This window comes from Cydia amplana, chromosome 15 (genome assembly GCF_948474715.1).
Source record: "Cydia amplana chromosome 15, ilCydAmpl1.1, whole genome shotgun sequence".
In the NCBI taxonomy this organism is placed as follows: Eukaryota; Metazoa; Arthropoda; class Insecta; order Lepidoptera; family Tortricidae; genus Cydia; species Cydia amplana.
In genome coordinates, this window is record NC_086083.1 from 16,013,364 (window position 1) to 16,037,712 (window position 24,349).

General features: G+C 37.0%; 2 protein-coding genes and 1 long non-coding RNA gene across 3 annotated transcripts in view; 2 read left to right on the top strand and 1 right to left on the bottom strand.

Annotated features, from left to right (window-relative positions):
* Nucleotides 1-24,349, top strand: part of LOC134654661 (zinc finger BED domain-containing protein 4-like) — a 1,082,235-nt gene that overhangs the window by 467,157 nt on the left and 590,729 nt on the right. The gene's annotated exons all lie outside the window — the stretch shown is intronic.
* Nucleotides 1-24,349, top strand: part of LOC134654688 (uncharacterized) — a 403,600-nt gene that overhangs the window by 21,751 nt on the left and 357,500 nt on the right. The gene's annotated exons all lie outside the window — the stretch shown is intronic.
* On the bottom strand, nt 14,472-15,722 carry LOC134654892 (uncharacterized). Its single transcript, XM_063510352.1, has 3 exons — nt 15,491-15,722; nt 15,192-15,370; nt 14,472-14,913 (listed from the first exon to the last, which is right to left on the bottom strand). Exons 1-3 carry the CDS (start codon nt 15,657-15,659, stop codon nt 14,557-14,559), a joined length of 705 nt encoding a protein of 234 aa, XP_063366422.1. The 5' UTR covers nt 15,660-15,722; the 3' UTR covers nt 14,472-14,556.

Genomic DNA, 24,349 nt, shown 5'->3' on the forward strand with positions numbered 1-24,349 from the left:
CGGCGGATTATACCTACGATCCGACTGCGACATATCGATGTCGTCAGCGTCACACACTTAAATTGACGATTAGAGTTCACGTCGTCAAATTATTCATTCATTACTTTTTACTAATTATTGATAGGGAATTGATTATTGACGAGAAGGACAATAAACAAGTGGACTTAAAATATCATGCAAACGGTAGTCTTTGAAGAAGCTAATAGGTACACAGCCTACGCGCGGGATACTATATACCTAATAGAACCTTACAAGAATCTTTCGGTTTTTCGGGACTACCCTAAGGTAAATGCATGAACCTATAATATTACGGACAGAGTTTCGCTTACAACAAAACTGTGATTCCAACATCCACCAGTTTCATAGTATTTACGCGTGACACACACACACATTGACAACCCACATCCACCAGTTTGCCGTCAGACGAATCGAAACGTCATTGAAGTAAACATGTCGAAGAAAAATATAAAATATGCCGGCATGCGTAGTTAAATCCTGCTAGAATTGTACCGATCGAAAGAAAAAAAGTCACGGAATAACTTGTCATACTTAAGTTTATCAATTAGTACGTAAAACCACGATAATTTGTTGTTTATAAATTATCAAACTGCAAAACAGGAGTGTGACCAGTAACATGAATAGGGTAATTTCCCGAAAGTAGGGTAATTGATACCCTTCTTATTAAATCATTATGTATTAAGAGATCATTTAGGTAAATGGTTAAATTATTGATTGTGCATTTCAAACTAGGTCGGTATGGTAATTTCCCGATACTAAGGAGATCCATGGGTAAATGTGGCTAATTCCGTCATGGGAACTATTCCATCCACGAGCGTATAGGGGTAGGTGGTCAAACCCGATAACTCGAGCAAAAGGGTTTTATGAAATTGGGACTACGAGTATATAAATATTTTGATTTTGATATAAGTATGAAAATAAATGATTTTGATACGAGTATAAGTATGAAAATAAATAATAATTATTTATTTATTTATAAACATCATATTACAGTGATGGCCTTAAAGACTAGAAACTTTGCTTCCTAAATAGGTATAATTTGTACTTTAGGGTAAACAGCGCTCCTCCCCAGAATATTAGTTGTGTTGTAGGGTAATATTTTGGGTTTGACCCTATCTGTGTCTCGCTCGAGTAGTGTCAATTGTGTGTCAAGTTGACAGCGATTTCGTGTTGCCAGAGAGATAAGTCCGAATCCCTTCGACACCAGTGCGGTCGATATTGTCGATAACTATGTCTAACCAAAATAATTATTATCGTTCTCGAATCTCGATGAATGGGTATAAATGTACCGATTGTAGAGCCTTTCTTTCCTTTTCTTAAAAGATATTATACCTTGCTTGTCCAGCAGCATTTACCACGCTTTGGTGTAATTCCAGTAGTTAGGATTTCACGTTCAGTTTTTTTAAATGTCTTGGGATTGTAACCGTGGCAACATTGGCATAGAGGCCTCGAATAGAAGGTGGGTTTCCGCCATTTTGACTTGGATTTTCTTCGACTAGATCCAGATCCACATGATACGTATAACTACAAATGTGAAAACTTTATCACGGCGTTTTCAAGAAAAACCAATACGAATTGGATAGTAAACAAAACTTTTCCAAACTGTTCTCGCCATGAGTTTCGTAAATTATACATTTGCCAACTGTCTGGACAAAATAAAAAAAGTGATAAAAAGATGGATACAACCGAAGTTTTAATTGCACTAATTCTTAAGTGTAAAAAAAGCTTAGCCATTGTTGAGTAATTAGCATGAACGGTAATTTATTGAATACAACCGGAGTCGTTACTAAAATATTATTCAAGTTTTACATCGCAACAGACTAGCATTTGTAGCAGTAATATCCGCGTGAATTTAGTTAATAAAGTCTATACGATTTCAGTAAATTTCTGTACTATAATAGATTAGGGTTTCGTCAAGTTTTGTCCAAATAAAAGCTAATCCATTTCAGTTCGCATCTGACCCTATCAGTATAGCCTTTGTAAATTCGCACACGGACCACGATTCCTGCGGGCTCAGCACGGTTCCATTTTTATCGACTATCATATCACTAAGCCCGTCACTTTCGCACTTACATACTTGTTAGAACGTGACAGGCATGGTGATAAACGATAAAAATGCGACCGTGCTACTAGGGCTGGCGTGATCCGAGCCGTTGGATCTAATTCCGTACACGGAATGGGGGCGCGGTCTTTGGTAGGCCAGATCCTGTTACAGTTGACCTGTGCAGCTGGCACCGTCTAAGGCGGAGTTATTGGCACCTTCGGCCAGCCGGTTCAGAGAGTCGTCGACTGCCGCTACTGAGCAGCTAAGCCTTTCAATTTTTTTTTCTATACTTCAATTTTGGACTCTACCTTCTGGTTTTACCTTACATTCGGTACGTTACCAATAGCGCAATCTTCCAAGTCACCAAAAATTAGAATCCTGTTTAATAGTGATAAGATATGAGTAGTTTATCCTTCGACTACTAAGTTGTTCCTGTTAAAGTATAACGATAATTTAATTTAACAGCCGCTTGTTCGAAGTTCAATGTAAGAACTTCGCTTCGCTCGCTCGTTTGATTAATACTTTACTGTTCCAGGAAACTTATTATGTTCCAAGTAGAACTGTCGGTCACAAAAACACCATGCCTGCTAAGGGAAAACTTGTGGACCGATATTACAACCAAATGCGGGCATTAAGGAGATCAGAAGTATTTCCCCAAAAACGGAAACTAAGCTCAGAATCTTACACTGAAAGTGAAAATGAAACCATCACGAATGAATCCCACGGTATGCTACATTGCATAATTTTCCATAACGACGATCGTTTCGGCAATTTGTTTTTCATCCTTTAATAAAAAAGCAGTTGGTCTTCCAGCATTAGGGTTGCTTTTAACATCTTAGACGTACTCGTGGATAGTCGTCAACGGAATGTTATTAACTTATTGGGCTGCTCTATAGGGTAGTTTAGCCGGTTTACCGGCCACCTCCGGTTCTCGGCCACTACGTAGTAAAACTGTAATAACATGACAACATTACCGTATTTAATGAAAAAATGAGGGTAATCGGATAAATTCAGTTGACATTGACATGTTCTAAATTTGTCTGCTTGATGACGTTTTGACTGGCTCGTCAGTGCACCAAAGCACACCAAAGCAATTTAGACAGTGTGGATGTTGGTCAATTTTGTTAAAAAAATTGTGATTGAAGATTTTTTCGAGGTCAGTAAAAATATTGTTTTCGTGGGTTTGAGACCATTATTGATGTTAATGTGCATTGTGGATAAGTTGAATTGATGTTATTTTGATTTAAATGTACTAAGTATTTGATATAATTCAATTAAATTTGATGGTCGGGTAACTAAATGTAATTTCACAACAAATTTAGTTCTCGGCCGCCCGGCCGAGAACGGGCTTGGGGCACGTAATTTTTAATTGATTATCTTCCCTATTAAATTAAAGCTAAGACAATAAATAAGTATTTCAAAAAATACTTATTTGTATCAAAGCAATTCATGTAGTTAGTTGTCGGCCGCATGATAATTAACAAATACTTGGTTAAAATATGTTTTAAAATCTTTTGTATTTGGCGGCCGAGAACAGTATTATAAAAAGTTCGTTTTCGGCCTAGCTAACTTATGACGGCCGAAAAACAAGTAAAATTTGTTTAGTTTTCGGCCTTGACAAAAAATCATTTTTATTTGGCTCCAGATTCAAAGTATTGCTTATTTTAAAATTAGTTCGATTTATTTATAAAATTTTCCTTAACCGAAAGGAGACTTGTAAATATTAAATAATATTTCGTACATAAGTTCCAAAAAACTCATTGCCTATGGACGTTGGGTGCCTGCAACTCCAGGGGTGTTACATGGGCGTTATCGAACCTCAAAAACCTACGTATTAAAAGTCGCACGCCGCTAATAATTAGGTTACAAAATGTCTTATTTGAATATTTTGAGTATGTTTTGGAAACTATTTACGAGATAATTCAGTAGGTACCAACACAAAAGTTCCCATTAACGTTCCTTATTAGGTACTTGTGATACATTGTAACATACTATTTGATTTGAATAGTATTTGTTGTTTTGTTCAAAAATAAATCCTATTGATTGTGAAATAAGAGTCATTTAAAAACATTAATAACCGTGGCCGACAACTAACTAAACAAGCGGCCGAGAACCAAAAAAAGTGGCCGGAAACCAGCTAAATTGCTACTTTTTCATATTTTTAATTATATAAATAAAACTTTCCAATTAACAATGGATTTTGATACAAATATGGCAAGTGTATTATATTTTTAGTCTGAAAATCATAAAATGACCAAGATTTGTCGAATATATTGTTCATAAAATCCAGTTGAATACGAATTTTTGCATAACTGGCCGACAACCGGCTAAACTACCCTATTCTTGGAGGATACAACTAAACGGAGTAGCCATTAACAGGCTTTCCCCTCTGTCGAAAATAGGCGGCCAACGGTCATACACAATGTATGGACTGACGTTTATCTGACATGGCTATTTTTACGTTGCGCATACATTTGACGTTCCCCTCCCCCGCAAAAATCGGCAGACTGTTTTGTACAGAAAATTACAGACATGGCGTCTCCGTTTGATTATATCCTCCAAGACCCTATTAGGTGAGCTCTCCACTTTTAACTTTGTCCACGGCTGTAGCCAAATTTTGAGACGTATATTTTTTATTCTTTTTCTGACATACGTTCGAGGCATAATGACCTAATATAATAAAATGCCTAACCCCTATTTTGCCATTTCCTATCCTCGCCATCCCTCAAAGTTGGCCGGCCCCTCCAACTAATTACAATTTTAACGCCAACAAATTTCACCTAAATCTGATCAGTGGTTGGCCTGAAAACGTGTTGTTAAGACATACTATACTACTACTTTCGGATTTGTAATATAATTAGAACTAGCACCCGCGACTTCTTCTGCGTGGAATCAGTAATAACAGCTGATTATTTTAAGGACACTTAAGCGAATGCGCGGGCTAAATTTAGTTTATAATATTGTGGCAAATTAATAACCAGTGGCTTCTTTTTCAGGGTCATTATGCCTCGAACATAATTATGTAAGGAAGAGAATAAAAATATATACGTCTCAAGATTTGGCTACAGCCGTGGCCAAAGTTAAAACTGGAGAGCTCACCCAATAAAGAGCAGCTCAAGTCTATAACATTCCGTTGACGACAATCCACGAGCACGTCCAAGATGTTAAAAGCAACCCTAATGCTGGAAGACCAACTGTTCTTTTATCAGATGATGAAAAACAAATTGCCGAAACGATCGTCGTTATGGAAAAATGGGGATTTGGATTGTCGAGATTTGAAATACTTGAGCTTGTTGGTGAATATTCAGACACCTTTCAAAAATAATACCCCGGGTCCAGATTGGTTTATAAAATTTCGAAAAAGACATCCGACTCTCAATCAAAAAAGCACAGCCTGTAGAATTTTTGCGAAAAAAAATGACTGATCCATTCATCATTGGCGAATATTTTGATTTACTAAAAGATACATTGAATGATTTAAATCTGTTTGAAGGCCCTCAATTCATATGGAACTTAGATGAGACGTCACTGGGCCTCGATCCAACCAGAACTAAAGTGGTTGGTAAAATGAACAAACCATGTGCAAGGACCACCCAGGGTAGCGGGAAGGAAAATATCACAGTACTGGCAGGTGCAAGTGCCAGCGGCAAAAAGTTACCGCCATTAATCGTCTACAAAGGTAAATATGTTTGGGACACATGGATGGCTGATTTAAACAGTGACGAATATGATTTTGAAGGTCCTCGCCATGGACCTAGAATATTACGGACGGACTGTCACCTAAGACAAACTGTGACACTGCAATGGCGGACGGTTTGAATGTGTGCGTGTAGACGAGTGTTACCATGTAACACAAATTCTCCCCTAATGGTGAAACAATTATTTTTAATATCGTCCTTGTTTTCAAATAAAAAAATTAGGACAGTTTTACGTTAGACAATAAAAAAGGTGTGTACGTATCTGATTTTATAGGTCTTGAAAATGCGCAATATTGCACAATTACTTTGTGCAAACATTATTTTCAATACCTAATGATATTTAGCATCGTAATGAAATCAGTTCGTCATGTTTTTTAATTTATACATTTAACTTGAAACATATCTGGTTTTCAACAAAAAAATTATAACAAACAAACGTTAATTATCAAACATGCATGTAAGCGTCTAATCTCCTTAGTATCGGGAAATTACCATACCGACCTAGTTTGAAATGCACAATCAATAATTTAGCCATTTACCTAAATGATCTCTTAATACATAATGATTTAATAAGAAGGGTATCAATTACCCTACTTTCGGGAAATTACCCTATTCATGTTACTGGTCACACTCCTGTTTTTCAGTTTGATAATTTATAAACAACAAATTATAGTGGTTTTACGTACTAATTGATAAACTTAAGTATGACAAGTTATTCCGTGACTTTTTTTCTTTCGATCGGTACAATTCTAGCAGGATTTAACTACGCATGCCGGCATATTTTATATTTTTCTTCGACATGTTTACTTCAATGACGTTTCGATTCGTCTGACGGCAAACTGGTGGATGTGGGTTGTCAATGTGTGTGTGTGTCACGCGTAAATACTATGAAACTGGTGGATGTTGGAATCACAGTTTTGTTGTAAGCGAAACTCTGTCCGTAATATTATAGGTTCATGGTCCTCGCCCCACCGCGCGCAGTATTGTTTGACGTTTGTCATTTCTTATCATTTGTTTGTTTACTTATAACCGTGGACATAAATAAAATTTGTTACGTGAAATTAATAAGTCATTATGACTTCAAAATGAGTGAAAAGTGTTTGTTATGTGGACTGATTATTGGTAGTGACTTAGTAACAGTGAAAAAACGAGGAATTGAGCGGCTAATAATTGCGAGCAAAGAAAGAAATGATGGGAAAGATAAAGATTTCTATGGGAAGGAGGAGCTACGTTTCCACAAAAAGTGTAGATTACTATACATAGAGTCGAAGGCTATATCGGCACACAAAAGACGAATGGAGGTGGAGGCATCAGTTGCACAGCCAAGTGACGATGATAAAGGTTTTGATTTTCAAAACTTTTGTCTTTTTTGCAACGAAGCTGCCAACGAAGAGTTTAAACAGGCTCAACTCAAACGCCGTGTTCAAGACAGAATCATTATCAGCGAAATAAAAAAATGTTCCACACAGGAGGCTATATTGAACGCAGCAATATTACCTACACAAGGACGATTGGAGTGAACAAGTAAGTACCTACCTCTAAACATTGTACCGAGGCTACCTAGATTCTTATATAGGGAACACTCTACATGTCCTATCAACTAGGACTGATGGGCGAGGTGGGCGAGGTAGAAAATTGTGAATAAAATTTCACATTTTCTCCATAGTAAATGTATGGAGAAAGTCTTATTAATTTGTGGCTTTTTAGTACATTACCGTACGTTGACCCCTAGGAAACTATTGATACTGAATAGTAATGGAATCGATTGGCATACAAAAATAGCATGTGAAAAATTAAAGTTTTCATTTTCATACAAATTGTATCTTGTATCAATGTGTATTGTAAATCCTCGATTTGTGGCTTTTCTAGCCGGAAATTTTTTTTTTGGTTCCATACAAGCTTTTGATCCTCATTAGGAATGGGCAATTGGCATTAAAAAAAAGTTGGTAAAAAATGACACCCAACATGATGAATGATGAAAAAATGACCTTTTTCTCACATCCTGTATGTTTTTTGTAGAATGTTCGAATGTTCTATTGTAGAATCGATCGCACCATATTTAGCCGAGATTTTCAACAGATGCATTGATACTGGAATTTTTCCAGATATTATGAAACACAGCAAAATTATCCCACTGTTTAAATCTGGAACGAGAACAGACCCCACCAACTTTAGACCAATTTCAATACTACCGGCGTAAAGCAAAGTTTTCGAGAAACTTATTCTTAATCAACTTTTGTCTCATTTTAACAGAAATAAATTGCTTGACAATAATCAATTTGGTTTTACCCGAGGTCGGTCAGCTACTGACGCCGGTGCGGTACTTCTAAAACACATCTTTGACGCTTGGGAAAAAGCTCAATATGCTGTTGGAATTTTCTGTGATCTATCAAAGGCATTTGATTGCGTTGATCACGAGAATTTAAATAGTAAATTATGCCGCTATGGGATAAAAGCTACTGCCCTTGATCTTGTTTCTTCGTACGTACCTTTCGGATAGAACTCAGCGAGTAGTTATCAATGGAGCTCAATCGGCGGGGTCCCCAGTAGCTCTTGGAGTGCCTCAAGGTTCAATTCTTGGTCCCTTTCTGTTTTTGGTATACATTAATAATCTACCAAAACTAGTGCAAGATAGACGTGATATAGTGTTATTTGCAGATGACACTTCTCTCATATTTAAAGTAGACAGGAAGGAAAACAGCTTCGATAACATTAACGATGCACTATCCACCATAGTAGACTGGTTTACGGCAAATAACTTACTTTTGAATGCCAAGAAAACCAAGTGCATCAAATTTACGCTGCCGAACGTCAAGCAGGTAAACAACAGCAATATTAAAATAAAAGGTGATACGCTGGAATTCGAAGATCCAACGGTTTTCCTTGGAGTCACTTTAGTTAGACGCAAAACTGCAGTGGCATGCACATATAGCCACTCTAGCCGGCAAACTTAGTTCTGCTGCCTATGCAGTGAGGCGAATCAGACAGTTGACAAACGTAGAGGCGGCCAGGCTGGTATACTTTAGCTACTTCCACAGTGTTATGTCGTATGGAATTGTTGTGGGGAAAAGCGGCAGACATTCAGACAATATTTGTGATGCAAAAACGAGCTGTACGTTCTATCTATGGACTGGGCGCTCGAGCATCCCTGAGAGAGAAATTCAAAGAAGTGAACATTCTTACCCTTGCATATGAATACATACTTGAGAATATTATGTATGTTCGGAAAAACGTCCACGAATTCAAGCTTAACAGTGATATCCATAACTATAACACTAGAAACAAACATAAACTTGCTGTGCCCGCCCACCGCCTCCGTAAGGTTAGTACGTCTTTCGTCGGGAACTGTACACGTTTTTATAACAAAGTTCCCACTGATATAGCGAATTTACCACTTAACAAATTTAAGTCACACATTAAGCGCTCCTTGTTGAGTAAGGCGTACTACACTGTAAATGATTTTTCACCTCAGCAGCTCGAACAAGGGTACTTTGCTACTTAAAAACAGTGAGCAAAATCGCATTTTGCTCACTGAGTGGGACAAAATGAGCAAAATGCGATTTTGCTCACTCAGTGAGCAAAATGCGATTTTGCTCACTGTTTTTAAGTAGCAAAGTACTCTTGTTCGAGCTGCTGAGGTAAAATTTAATTGTTGGTATATCTTAAGAAAACATGAGTGAATAGAGGTAAGTGATGAAGAAGGAATACATTTTTCGGGTTCTCTAATATGTTCTCACTGCTGAGGTGAAAAATGTTGTGTACTACACGAGATCAAAGTTATTTACATCTCGTGCGCTTTTGAGTCCCTTACTACGCTCAAGATTCTAAATTAGATTCACTCGCTACGCTCGTGAATCTATTATAGAATCTTTCGCTTGCACGGGACTCAAAATAAGCACTCGAAGAAATATCAAACTTTGATCTCTTGTTGTACAAATAACTATTATAGATGATAGAGATGCCTTTAAGCCGGCAGCTTGATTTCGATAGTATAATAAGAGTTAAATAAATATGTATTAAGCTTAGAATAAATTTAAAAGTGGAAAAATTACTGTCTTGGGTGAGACTTGAACTCACGGCCTCTGGATCGATATTTCAGCGCTCTGCCATCTGAGCCACCAAGACCTCATCCATCCAGTGCCCTTGTGGCCTATTTGCTGAATGATGATGTGATGATGTTGATGTTTGATGTTAAAATCAGACCTTTTTTAATTGTTGAACTTTCCATACCGAACCTGAGCTATCGTAGACGTCATGTAGGCGACCGTCACCTACAGGCAGGGCCGGATCTAGGGTAGAGCGAGTGGAGCGGCCGCTCTAGGCGCCAAGTGGTAGGGGGGCGCCCATTGGGGCGCCAAAATGGCAAATACTTTGAAAACAAACATCTTGAAAAAACGGACGGGTAACTAGGGAAGGGAACCTAATACTGAGCATGGAGCGCCAAAACTTAATCTCGCTCTACCCTGATCGAGTACTCGGGCCGGCGCTGCCTACAAGTATATTTAGTTTGTATTTATATTTAAGTTTCTACAATAAGTACATATAGTAAAATTAAATAATTCAAGTAGGTACGAGGAGACGGGAAGAATTAACTGTATTAAAGAATTGCATTAAAGAACGGCTTTATCAAGAAGGTAACGACCTGTTCAGTTAGTTAAAGGCCTAATCTGAATTTGAACAGACGACTACCTAGAGGCCGAAAAAATGAGTTTCTTGCAACGTTTCTTCTCACCAAATGTCATTTCGAAACACAAGCAAATTATAGTTGTAGTTTCAATGTAAGTAGTTTTCGTTGACTCATACACATGCTTGTAATTGTCAGTGATGGATGGAAGAGAGCGACCACCCGTCCAAAACCTATTAAATCATTGTGCTTTGAAGATAATGTAGCTCCAACAAGTATTTTTTTACTCCCACGGACATTGACTCATATGTGGTCCTTGGTTTCTACCAAGACTTCATAAAACCTGGGAGTCGGACCCAAATTTTTTCTAACGATCACTTCTACTACGAATGTCGCAGCGTCAAAATGTTGGACGCACTGCGCAAAAAACAAAGATGTTGCGAATATTATTGAAAAGAAGTGGGTAGAGTTCCGGATCCTGGAGACCAACGCTGAAGTGGTCAGGGTCCTTTAAGGATTTCGAAAGAGCGTAGTAACATTTAATTGATTCAATACTAAAAGGTATTATACTTACCAAACAAAAACAGAAATTAGAAAAGTAAAGCCTGGATCATCGAGAACAAATAATAAATATAATGAAAATAAACTAAAACAAAAAAATTAAAATAAGCGAAATGTGTCTATTGCTTGCCCAATTTGTGATGAGAAATACGAAGACCCTCCGACAGATACAATGTTTAATTTGTAATTGCTGGTATCATGAGAACTGTACCTACTCCTACTGCGTACGAAAGTGGAGTATTTCGATGCGACTTTTGTTCTAATTAGATAGGTACTTAATATTGTATTGATTATGTGATGTAAACTTTGATTGTGATTTTGATTTCACTCTCTAGTTGATTTAAGACTGTAGTTCGTTGCAATAATTAATGCTTAAAGTTCCTGTTTAAATTAAGAGCAATTTAAATAAAGTGCGTGCTTTTGACCCGAATGACTCTACAATACATTTCTTCCCCTAGTAAACCCCAATTATAATGATGATAACATAACGACATCGCAAAAGAAAACGAACAACCACCACCAATAACGAATTTTAAAAATGTAGGACATTTTAATTTTATTTCAGTTTTACCATAAAATACTTTTCTTTCATTAACAACAATATTTTTTGGCAGAGCATAGGTTTCATAATTTTTTATAATTGTTTACTTTGGATTTAAAATTAGTAAAATTGAATGACTAAAACAGTATTGTAACAATTTGATTATGCAATTATGCAATCCAAAAAACCTAAAAGAAAAGTTTTATTTGAATCAACATCTGTATTGTGAAGACATACAATCTCAGGAAAGGAATAAAAAGGAGTCAGAAAGGGTAATTATGGTCACAAGTAATTTACAAACTTTCTACCAACTGACGTCTTATCGTCTCATACAACCTCAGGAAGGAATAAAAAGGAGTCGGAAAGGGTAATTATGGTCACAAGTAATTTACAAACTTTCTACCAACTGACGTCTCATACACCCTCAGGAAAGGAATAAAAAGGAGTCGGAAAGGGTAATTATGGTCACAAGTAATTTACAAACTTTCTACCAACTGACGTCTCATACAACCACAGGGAAGGAATAAAAAGGAGTCGGAAAGGGTAATTATGGTCACAAGTAATTTACAAACTTTCTACCAACTGACGTCTCATACACCCTCAGGAAAGGAATAAAAAGGAGTCGGAATGGGTAATTATGGTCACAAGTAAGGTAAAGGGCCCCAAGTTCGTGTTAGTACGTTATTTCGTTAGTTTTGTTTCTGGCGCAAATAATAAGGAATACAAATATTTTTTATTCAAATTATACATATGAAAAAAATCTGTATTATTTAATCTCTTCAATAAAATAATAACCAATATTTTAGTGATTAAACTGAGAGTAATACGACGGTCGAAACTGTCAGACGGCCGCGAACAGCTGTGTTGTATGCGTGCACTTTTTTTAGGCGTAAGGTGCGCGCTCTCACTTGTTAAGCTTATAGGAAGGAAAAGCTAAACCCATTCGAAAAAAAGTTTTTGGGAGTGTTTCTGTGGGTTCCTTAGTAATTGATTTGATAAGAAAAAAGATTGAATATATGCATAGAAATACCTTAAAATTGCAATAAATCGACTCACGAAATAGCGGTCATTATATTTTTCGTGTGTCTCCTGTTTCGTGCCACTAACGAATCAAGGATTTTCTAGATACATTTTGAGTGCTTGTTTTTAAATATAAGGCGTAAGTGCGTGCTAAGCCTAACAACGAAGATAATTAAAAAAATAAATTAGAAAATAATTAATGTATTTCATGAAGTTTCGTATGAGCGAAATTCGGTATATGTTTTTTTCACTAGAATTCTCATAAAACGAGTTTGAATGTGACCCGAGTTTAAATTCTAAAGGTATATTCCACGTATATTCTCAATTTCTCATATTAACTACTAGCACAATTTTATTTATAATTCAATTTATTTGATTTATTTTTGTGTATGTTTATATTTAACGTATAAGATAGTTAATGTTTTTTGTAAAAAAAAAAATTTTGGTAAAAAAAATTTTTTTATTTTTTTATTTTTTATTTATATAGTTTCGGCTTTTAATCAAGTATTAAAGTACCCATACGGTTTACGAAGTCTTAATTCAACCATTAAAGTCGACGAGTACAAAAAGCTTTAAGCTACTTAGCTCTCAATTTAATTTTTTTTTCAATATTATTTTTAATTTGACCTTACAATTACTCGTAAGTAGGTAATTTAAAATGATTATCAGCAAATTATCACCAATTACTCTAAGAAAACTTTATTACGAAACAGGGGACACGAATTCACGAACTTAGGAGCTGAGCTAAATTTGTATCACGAAATGGGAGCCAAATAAGAGGTTCACGAAAAAATTCATATAAAAAAAAGTTTCAACTAAAACCCTATAGTTTATACATTAAATTATTAACAAAGAACTAATATAACTTACTCAAAAGCTTTCAAGGTGTTGATATGCTTAGTAATATTTTAAAAAAATGCTTGGTAATTTACAAACTCTCAAGAGCCTTAACCTGCCGAAACAGGGGCCCTTTACCTTAATTTACAAACATACTTTCTACCAACTGCAAGGCTGACAGCAGTGTTTTAAAATATATACTTCAAGTTCAATTAGGGTGTAAAAACAGGATTAATAGGTACTCGTACACATTCAGGAAAGCCAAGAAAACGAAAAACCACCACCAATATCTACTAAAGGAATTTTTAAAATGTGGGTTATTTTCAATTTTATCTTTATCTCCTTTTCTTTTACTAACAACAATATTTTTTGACAGAACATAGACTTCAATTTAAAGATTTTTTTATCCTTTAGATTTGTCAATATGAATCAAGTACTAAAATGTAGAAATTTGAATAATTCAGGTGATATGCCTTACCAAGAAAACCACAAAAGATAAGTTTTTACTGAACAACAACTGTATCGGGAAGACAGACTTCTAATACAACCTCAGGAAAGGAATAAAAAGGAGTTAGAAAGGGTAGGTAATTATGGTCACAAGTAAATTACAAACAACCCAATTATGTATGATATCATGACAAAAGAAAACGAACAATAGCTACTAAACGAATTTCAAAAATGTGGGCTCAGTATTTTTAATTTTACTTTTAAATCTTTTGCTTTATTAACAGCAATATTTTTTGGCAGAACATCTGTTGAACTTTCATGATTTTTTTTATCTTTGGATAATTGATAATTTTTTGTACGTAAACATAGTAAACATATTTAAAACAATTGAGATAATGTAATATTCAGAAAACCAAAGACACATTTTTTTTATTTTGCTGAACAACAACTGTTGAAATGCAGACGGACTTCACGGACTCCTAATACAACCTGAGGAATGGGATAAAAAGGAGTTGGAAAGGGGTAATTATGGCCACAAGACCACAAGCAAATGACAAACAGATGGACTAACTGGTACGCTGACAACAGATTTCTATTTTTTTTATTAGCCTTTGAGTTGTATTTTGGTACTATTTTGAGGATTTAATCAGAATTCAAGTGAGAGTCAATCTTCCATCAAAATATTGTGTTTCATCACTTCAAAAGTAGCTGATGAAGAATTTATGACTTTTCCAGAGGCTTAGAGGCTCACTCAGCCAAGCTGTATTCAAGTAATGTCTGTACCAGGCCAATCCAAAAGCTTCATGATTTCCTGGCCTGCTGCCAGGGCATCCTCTTCCCTCATACAGTTCAATCGCTCAGTGACATGACGACTAAAGAACCAATAATTATTGGTCTCCGAAGGAACATTGGACACTAACGGCTTCATAGCAATAAGGAGATCGTCCAGGACTTTTTTACACTTGGTATTATTCTTTTTCTTTTTAGATATGGGTGCTCTGCGTCTAGGTCGGTCAGTTCTCTGGCCTCGCTGTCGGATTTGTAGAAGTTCTGGGTTGTTCATGTCTTCAAATTCAACTTTAACTTCAACACTGTCATTCTCTTTGAAGTCCATTGAATAGCCCTGTGAAATGAAATAGTAAATTTTAGCAAAACATATTTATAAAATAAGATCGCCAAGTTATAAGTAAGTATGGACAGTCTGTAGAGTTTACATACAAGACATTTTCCAAAAGTACACAACCTTATTGTCAGCGTCTACTTAGACTTTTGGAACATTGGTATAGCAACAGTTTAGCTATATAGTAAAGCAACGACCGTAGGAACGGATGTGGCTTTTGCCTAGTCAGCTTATATATTCAATTTACAGTCAGATATAAATTGTCACAAAATGTTTCATACCTCATAGACATCTTCTTTTCTAGAACCTTCCCGGAGAAACTGCAGCGGTCTCCATAGTGGCCAGCATGGCACATAGACCTCTTCAAGAGACTTGGCAGTCTCCCTGGAGCGCTCGATACGTCGCACGTTGTGGTTGTACGTACTTCGAATGTTCACCCAGCGATCACGGACGGAGCGAGCTGCCACAGACAATATCAAAAAATATTATTATCAGTAATCCACTTGATCAGAGTCGAGACAATGAGGTCAAAAGGTAATAATAATACCCAAAAAGTTTTAACAAACAAATAGCTACCAACCTGTAAATCCACCGCCCAATTTCGCAGCAAATTCAGCATAGGCCTTGTACTTCTGCTGTATGTGATGGTTAGTGTTTCCAAATGGCTTCCAAATGAAGTCTCTTTGTCGCACGAACTCGACGAGATCCAGCTCTAATTTTCGCGTCCAATAACACGGTTTTCGTGGCATTTCGCAAAACTAAAGAAGCTCAGTCAAATCGTAAAATATTACAGAGGTAAGGAAACGATTAAAGCTCAACTCTAGACGTATTCAAGAATGTATTCGATGTACAGATACATCACGTCAGTGACCTAACGTCATATCAGTCAGGAGAAGGCAGCTACATCCGGGCAATGCCGGGTCGCACCGCAGCGCCGGGCCGGCACCGGCAGGACGCAATCAATACAAATGGAATTGATTCTCAAAAAAAATACTCAAAATCTAGGGCGAACGTCACGTCGTCGGGCGTGATCCGACATTTATCACCTCGCACCCTCGCAGACACAATAAGATACCGATACCTAATAAGTAATAATATAATTTGGCTGTAGGAGCCATGTAGGAGCCACAAATACAATCGATCGATCAAACGGATCAAAGTTTGATCATCAAACAAAACAAGTGAGCAATCAAATCAGCAAAGAATGACTAGACTCAACATCAACTTTAAGCCCTTGCTACACGGTCGCCGACAAGCCTTCTAACCGTCTGACCTTGGTCTGTCCTTGGTCAGTTTTGGTCAAATTTTGTTGGAAACAACTGTCTACACGGTCCGTCCAGACCAAGGCCACGCGGTCTGAGGGGCTTGTCGGCGACCGTGTAGCAAGGGCTATAGTGGAATTATTTTTATTTGCGTCTTTTCTTTTGACACATTATAGCCCTTGCTACACGGTCGCCAACAAGCCTTCTAACCGTCTGACCTTGGTCTGCCCTTGGTCAGTTTTGAGCCCTTGCTACACGGTCGCCGACAAGCCCCTCAGACCACGTGGCCTTGGTCTGGACGGACCGTGTAGACAGCTGTTTCCAACAAAATTTGACCAAAACTGACCAAGGACAGACGGTTAGAAGGCTGGTCGGCGACCGTGTAGCAAGGGCTTTGGTCTAATTTTGTTGGAAACAACTGTCTACACTACACGGTCCGGGACGGACCAAGGCCACACGGTCTGGGGGCTTGTCGGCGACCGTGTAGCAAGGGCTGTAAGCCCTTAGCCCTTGCTACACGGTCGCCGACTAGTCCCTCAGACCGAGTGGCCTTGGTCTGGACGGACCGTGTAGACAGTTGTTTCCAACAAAATTTGACCAAAACTGACCAAGGTCAGACCAAGGTCAGACGGTTAGAAGGCTTGTCGGCGACCGTGTAGCAAGGGCTCTTGCTACACGGTCGCCGACAAGCCCCTCAGACCGCGTGGCCTTGGTCTGGACGGACCGTGTAGACAGTTGTTTCCAACAAAATTTGACCAAGGACAGACCAAAGTCAGACGGTTAGAAGACTTGTCGGCGACCGTGTAGCAAGGGCTTTAGACTGACGTATATAGAGATGTAACTAACCCAAATCGATTGTCACAGCAAGCGATTACGATTGATGGCACCTAGACTGAGGTATAGGTAAACCAGAACTTTGGGAGTATTGTCAAGAGGGCGCTCGTTTTGAATTTTATATAGCAACAATTTGTATAGTGGGGACAATGGAAATTGGCAGATGATTTTTGTTTTATTCCGACAACTTTAATAAGTGCGAAGTTTGATGATTGGATATTTCTTCCGATTTTACGCTTTAATGGCTGACTCGATTTAGATAAAATGAATAGCGTAAAGTCAATAAGTAACGCAAGAGTTATAAGTAAGAATTTATATAGATAATTTTACAAATAAAATTATTTAACGTACCAAATATGTTCTATTCAGCATAGTTGAAATCGGGATCTAAATATTCTTCAGTCATCAAGGAATTTGACTCGTTCTCAACATTATACTCAAAATCGGGATCTAAATATTCTTCAGTCATTAAGACATCAACCAAATCGTGACGACTTGACTATAGTGACATTTGTCTATAAGTTTGAAACTTACCCGTCAATTCAGATGCTAATTTCGTTATGTTTTCTAATGGAAGAAATTTCTCTCCCGCACGTTTTTTTTCCAATAAATAACTATACTTATTCACTATTTACAACTTTTTTCTCTGTAAAATCTAAAACTTTCGGCATGATTATTGCAGTCTAATAATAATTCACACGAAACTAGACAAAGCAATGTTTACATTGTCAATATTGACAACTCTCATAGAGGGTAGATGTTGTCTATTATTAAAATTGTTGCCATTGCTAGAAATTAGTACCAACAAATTTCCGTAACATGGCGCACCCTCAATAGATCCTGGTTCACCTATATCGAATTTTGACGTTTAATGAATTTTTATTTGAGATTTAAATAAAGCTAGAATTATATGGTTAATAAATAATAATAAGAAGATATAATAAATTTAATAATGCTTTGTTATAAATATCTAATAACAATTGTAATATGAATGATTTATTTATTTTTATTTCATTGGCGATGCCGTTCAGCGCGGCAACGCCGCCAGCCTTCTGGGCATCCTACCGGACGGCACAGACTTGGGGCTGTGCTTGCGGCCAATTTTTTTTTGTAGGTTTTTACTCTTTAGGTAGTTTTAATTTAGTATGTTTAGTTATTATACCAAGCTCAAAAATTGAAATGGCGATGGGCCGGACATGTGGCGCGACTTAAAGACCGCAGGTGGGCGAAAATCGTCACTCTATGGAAAGGCCCTCCAGGCAAGCGACGCAGTGGAAGACCACACTCACGCTGGGACGAGAACATCATAAAAATAGCTGGACCAAACTGGCATCAAACAGCACTAGACCGATCTAAAATCTAAATGGCAAACTTTGGAAGAGGCCTTCACCTGAGAGGGGTTCCTGTTTTGAACTAATTATTTAGGTAATAAATATTTATAAGCAAACTAACAATTCTAAAATACTAGACTTAAGCATAAAACAAAAATTGATTTACCTACTAACCATTATAATAAGAAATCATATCTGAATTTAAACTGTTGTGAGACATGCTAATATTGAATAATTTTACGGTTTAGACTCACTTGCAGGGATCGGATACCGGTATTTTTTGTATGGGAACGGAAACGGTATTTTTTCGTTCTTTGCTAATTACTTCATTTCTAATTGAGCAATCTAATAATACGAAGTCGTAACCTAAAAACACAACTGAGTCCTACATTTCGAGTATAAAATAATTCGAAAAATATGGTTATTTCTAAGTTTTTGCAAAAAACCGGTTCCGATCCCTGCTCACTTGTCTCTCTCGTGTGTCTTGTGTCTTTCTCGGCGCGCGCGCAGCGTGCGACGCGGCGTGCCGCAGTACGCGATACACGGCCGTCGTGAACGCTGCTCGCACTCACAGACTCGCACTGTTAGTGCTTGAGAAAGGAGACCTAGGCTCTCCGAAACATGTCGCGCGAGTGACTTAAAACAAGTGAGTCTAAACCGTAAAATTATTCAAAATCATATCTGTAATAATTTAGCGGGAAATGAAAGGCTTTTTATTTTATTTATTTATTTAGTTATTATACTTCGTCAACCAGATCTTGTCAGTAGAAAAAGGCGGCAAATATGAAAAATGTAGGCGCGAAGGGATATCGTCCCATAGAAAATATGAATTTCGCGCCTTTTTTTAATGTCAAGATTTGGTTGACCAGCTATAGTTTAATTTATTTTTGTTAATTTCATAAATATAATCATTCTTAAATATAATTAGTCAAGCTGTCATTTTACGGTGTTTGCACTAAGTAAATATGATTTATAACAAAATTTACCTAAATTTAATAATGTTTAAAAATTTGACGTGTAAAATGCATATTTTATGAATAAAACATTGAATTGAATTGAATTGTTGCGACCTAAAATTAAAAATTTATATCGATTTACTTACTTAGACGACTACCGATTTATAACGGTGGTGTCCGGCCAACCCTAAATTTAAAAAACCGGCCAAGTGCGAGTCGGACTCGCGCACGGAGGGTTCCGCACCATCAACAAAAAAAAAGCGGCCAAGTGCGAGTCGGACTCGCCCATGAAGGGTTCCGTATTTAGGCGATTTATGACGTATAAAAAAAAACTACTTACTAGATCTCGTTCAAACCAATTTTCGGTGGAAGTTTACATGGTAATTTACATCATATATTTTTTTTAGTTTTATCATTCTCTTATTTTAGAAGTTACAGGGGGGGGGGGGGACACACATTTTACCACTTTGGAAGTGTCTCTCGCGCAAACTATTCAGTTTAGAAAAAAATGATATTAGAAACCTCAATATCATTTTTGAAGACCTATCCATAGATATCCCACACATATGGGTTTGATGAAAAAAAAATTTTTGAGTTTCAGTTCGAAGTATGGGGAACCCCAAAAATTTATTGTTTTTTTTTTCTATTTTTGTGTGAAAATCTTAATGCGGTTCACAGAATACATCTACTTACCAAGTTTCAACAGTATAGTTCTTATAGTTTCGGAGAAAAGTGGCTGTGACATACGGATGGACAGACAGACGGACAGACGGACAGACAGACAGACATGACGAATCTATAAGGGTTCCGTTTTTTGCCATTTGGCTACGGAACCCTAAAAGACGTAGAACGTAAAAGTTCGCAGTGCAATTGTCTTCCTTTGTAATTTCGTTGTGCAAGATATTTTACGTTCTATTCATGTTCTATTGCTGTTATCAGTGTCATGTGTCAAATAGTTAGGGAGGCGAATAGGGGAATTTTCGGCAATACTCGAGCGTGGCAGTTTAAGATATGAGAGATACCTTAGACCTAATAGAACAACCTTGTAAAGTATTTAGCTCTATATGTAGTGACGCGCGCCTAGGATAGACGATCAGATTAGTAAAAAAAAATGGATAGTCTGAAATACTCGAGCGCGTCAATTTAAGATATTGGGGGTTGATTTTAGTGTTTAAAGACTAAATTTAACTAATCTGACGATAAGTCCTTGACGCCGCCGAGTTATAGGGTCGCGAACTTGTAAAAAAAAAACGTTAATCCGGCATTCTCGAGCGCGATTTTTTATTTTTTTATTTTGAAGAATATAATCTAAAACTTACTAAAAATACAAAATCTGCCGGTTTCCGCATGACCGGAAGTGTGGAGGAGCCATTTCGTCTTTCTAAGAACGCGTTGCGGCATATAAGTCGCGAACGATACATTTTACAAAAAAAAAGTTTAAATACACAAAAAAGGTAATTTTATTTTACACAAAAAAGGTCTCTTTACATTTTTGTCCAAAGTTAAAACTTTTTGACTTGAAGCATCATAAAAACTCAAACTCCCGGTCAGATTAAGAGAACCCACCAACATTTTTGTCAGATTAAAAAAATATGCTTTCAGGATACCGAGATAAACCTCCCCTATGAAAATCTGACGCGCTCGAGTATTTCAAAAAAACTTTTTTTTTTGCATTTTCAAAAATTCATCGTAACTTATCGTCACGCCGAAATCGTCAGTTTTTTTAAAGGAAGCTTCCTTGGGGCCTACTTAACACCCCTTCCGAAAATCTGACGCGCTCGAGTAAAATTTTTTTTTTTGCATTTTTGACTACTTTATATGCCTACCCCCACCACGCAAACCGGCAGATTAGTATACCGTTGTTATCAGAGGCACTCGGGGCATACGTAGTATGAATATCTGACGCGCTCGAGAATGCCCAAGTAACTGTTTTTTTTTAACATTTTTGAAAAACCGTACACGCCAAACCCACCGCTAAAATGGTTTTTGCCATACGAGCTTTTCTTTTCGAAATTATTTTATCTTTCGATTTTGATAGGTCTCGACGGCGCCGTTGAATTACGCCATTTAGCTACCTCGCCTCCCTAACTAAAATGACGCAAATACGAGTGCACAAGGTATAATTCAGAAATAAAAGCCTTAATAGACGGGCGTACAGTACAGGATCGCGGCCTTCGTCCGGTCAAAATATCACTTTCTTGCTTTTACTTATTGTCTATGTGCGAAATGTATATTGATTGTATGATGCGGATTGCGGGTAAGCAAAGCGATCGCAGCGTATGCGGTGGTAAAAATTGGCACTAAGAAACGAAAGATGTGAATTAGACCTTACTTAATAGACAAGACACTAGTGACTAGATATTATAAGTCTAGAATAGAAATCGGTCTTGATGATTGAGCGAAAAATTATCCCGTCTGAACGTGCCTTAACGGACGTACGGCGATCTACTTTAAGGCCCCAGTACACAATGGGCCATCGTCGACCAATCCAAGGGACGCATTTATGCGTTAGAGGGAGCAAGTGATATTGCTATCTCATTCTACCGCATGGCTGCGTCCCTTGGAGTGGCCGGCGATGGCCCATTGTGTACTGGGGCCTTTATACACGATCGAACCGGACCAAGTTCGCGGTCTGGTACGCCCGTCTGTTATGGGCTATAAAACAAAATGTACCAAATCAAATATGGCGAATTTCATGAATAATATATACTAATCTATGATTTCATGCTGGTTTTAATAATTTTATTGGTTATTGCGTATAATGAATAATGCGTATTGCGACACGCGACACATTGCGCGTCTTGGGCGTCATTCTCGCGTTCTTTCTTTTGTGCTCATGAAAGCTGCAGCTTATTTTACAAGATGAAGGTGTTACGCCGTCTTTGTAGTAAGCCGGTCTCTGCTAAATTCAAAAGGACGCACTTTGCTTTGGCACGATTCAGTGGTAAGATTTTGTAATTATTCACCATTTCACTGAAATTATTTTAATCATATGTTTTGTAAAGTTAAATTTATATAAGTATGTTCGTCGTTCGTTGTCTTAATCATAAAAGCACTTGCTCAGTTTAATAAAATAGTAAGTACTTAAATGTATCTTTCTAAGTAAATAAATTATCGTAGGCATATCGTAGAAGTTTAAGCATCCCAAACCTCCTAGGAGTCCTAGGAAGGACTTAAGCAGTTGTTTAGTTTATAATCTATTTAATAGTTTAGAATTGATTGTGGAATATAAGTACAGAAAGAACGCGACTTCTCGAAAGTTCTATTTACTTTGTTTTAAAATATTTCTCAAATGGAAAAGACTGCACTGTATTGGAATACTTTAAAATGTAATGTTTTTCTATTTTTAGTTTCTTACAAATATGGCTGAGGTTCAGAACATAATATGGTTCACTTGGACTTCTCTGATAGAATAGAAGCAAACATCCCAAGCCTTTGAATACCGGTGCAGTTGCTTTGGAAGCCTTTGAGGACTGAAATGAATTGTCAGGTACTTACTTATGATTTTAATCATTATTATAATTTATAACACACTTTCACATCACCTTTAAAATAAAAAGTTTAAATAACTTTGTATTCTTTACTGGATAGAGAAATTTGTGACAAAATAAGTGCTCACAAATATCTGTCAGGCACAGTTGATAAAATATAATGGCATTAAGTATGCTATTTACTTATTATTTCCTGTTGTGCAATAAAGTTTAAATAATAATAGGTACTAAAATTGTGAATTTTCTCTTTTCAGGTCTTGGGGTCTCTAATGAAGAAACCATGTCGATAAAGTCATCTTTTATTTAATAAATAAAAATTCATGACCACCAAGATACAATATTTCTAAAGCCACGTTTTGGCATTCTTTGGATTTCCGCTTGCACCTTATCTAAGAACAGTGACCTGACGGCGAGTTTTTCCACCGCCACCATTGCATTTGTCTTGTTACTTTTTGTGGCGGCTTTTTGTTCTTTTCTGGTTGCGGCATTCGCCTTTGAAAGCACGAGAGATCGATCCATGTCATGCTCCAGCAACTTCCTGGTGGTGTTCGTCTCCTGTTTAAAATGGCTTATTCTTCCTTGAGAGCCTAGTATCTCTCAGATACCTTTCTGAGCTCCTGCGCCTAATTTCTTTGCAAGATGGCTATCTCCCAGGCTCTGCTGTCTCTTTCTTTCTCCAGCTCTCCTCGGGTCCATTTTCTAGGTCTAGCGGTGATGAGTGTGCTGACAATGCCATCTTCGCTAGCCTTACCAGAGTGTCAGGTGACTTTGCTTTCTGGTTCAGCTTATTGACAATTTCTGCTGCTACAACTCTCTTTTTGACATAAGGAAAAATGTTGCAATACTTGCAATTAATTAAAAATATTGAGAATATAACATAATTCAAAATTAAATGAATTTAACATCCTCTTTGTTGAGTCTTAACTAATGAGTTAAGTTTACCTAATTGCGAAATATTTTTTTATTCTTTTACTGTTAATCATTTAAACACTAAGACAAAAGTGTCTCAAATGAAAAAAAAAGAATGGGGAAATACAAAATCATTGTTGGGCTCGAAACAATTGTTCTTTTTTGCCTGTTTTTTTGGAATTGTATAGGTTTTTTATTTTCAATTTTTTCTATTCTCCTTTTTAGGGTATTTTTTGGATTGTTTGGTCCTTACTAGTTTTATTAATCAAAATCATTTGTGGTCTTCCTTCATGTAAAATTAATTATGTTATTGTCTCTTTATTTATGTGGGTTCATTGGCAATGTAGGTGTAAGTAAAAACTGAAAAATGTCATTTTCACCTCAGCAGCTCGAACAAGGGTACTTTGATTCTTAAAAACAGTGAGCAAAATGCGATTTTGCTCACTGAGTGAGACAAAATGACATTCAAGTGACCTTTATAGTCAAATGTCATTTCAACATGCGGGGTCTAATAAAAGTTCGAAATACTTGGGTTCTATTATCTCTGTCCCTTTCACACTGTTAGCAAAAAGAAACAGACAAAAAAAAGTTAAAACGACATTCAACAGTATATTCACGGTTTATAATAGACCCCCGAAAAACTTCAGACCGCGTCG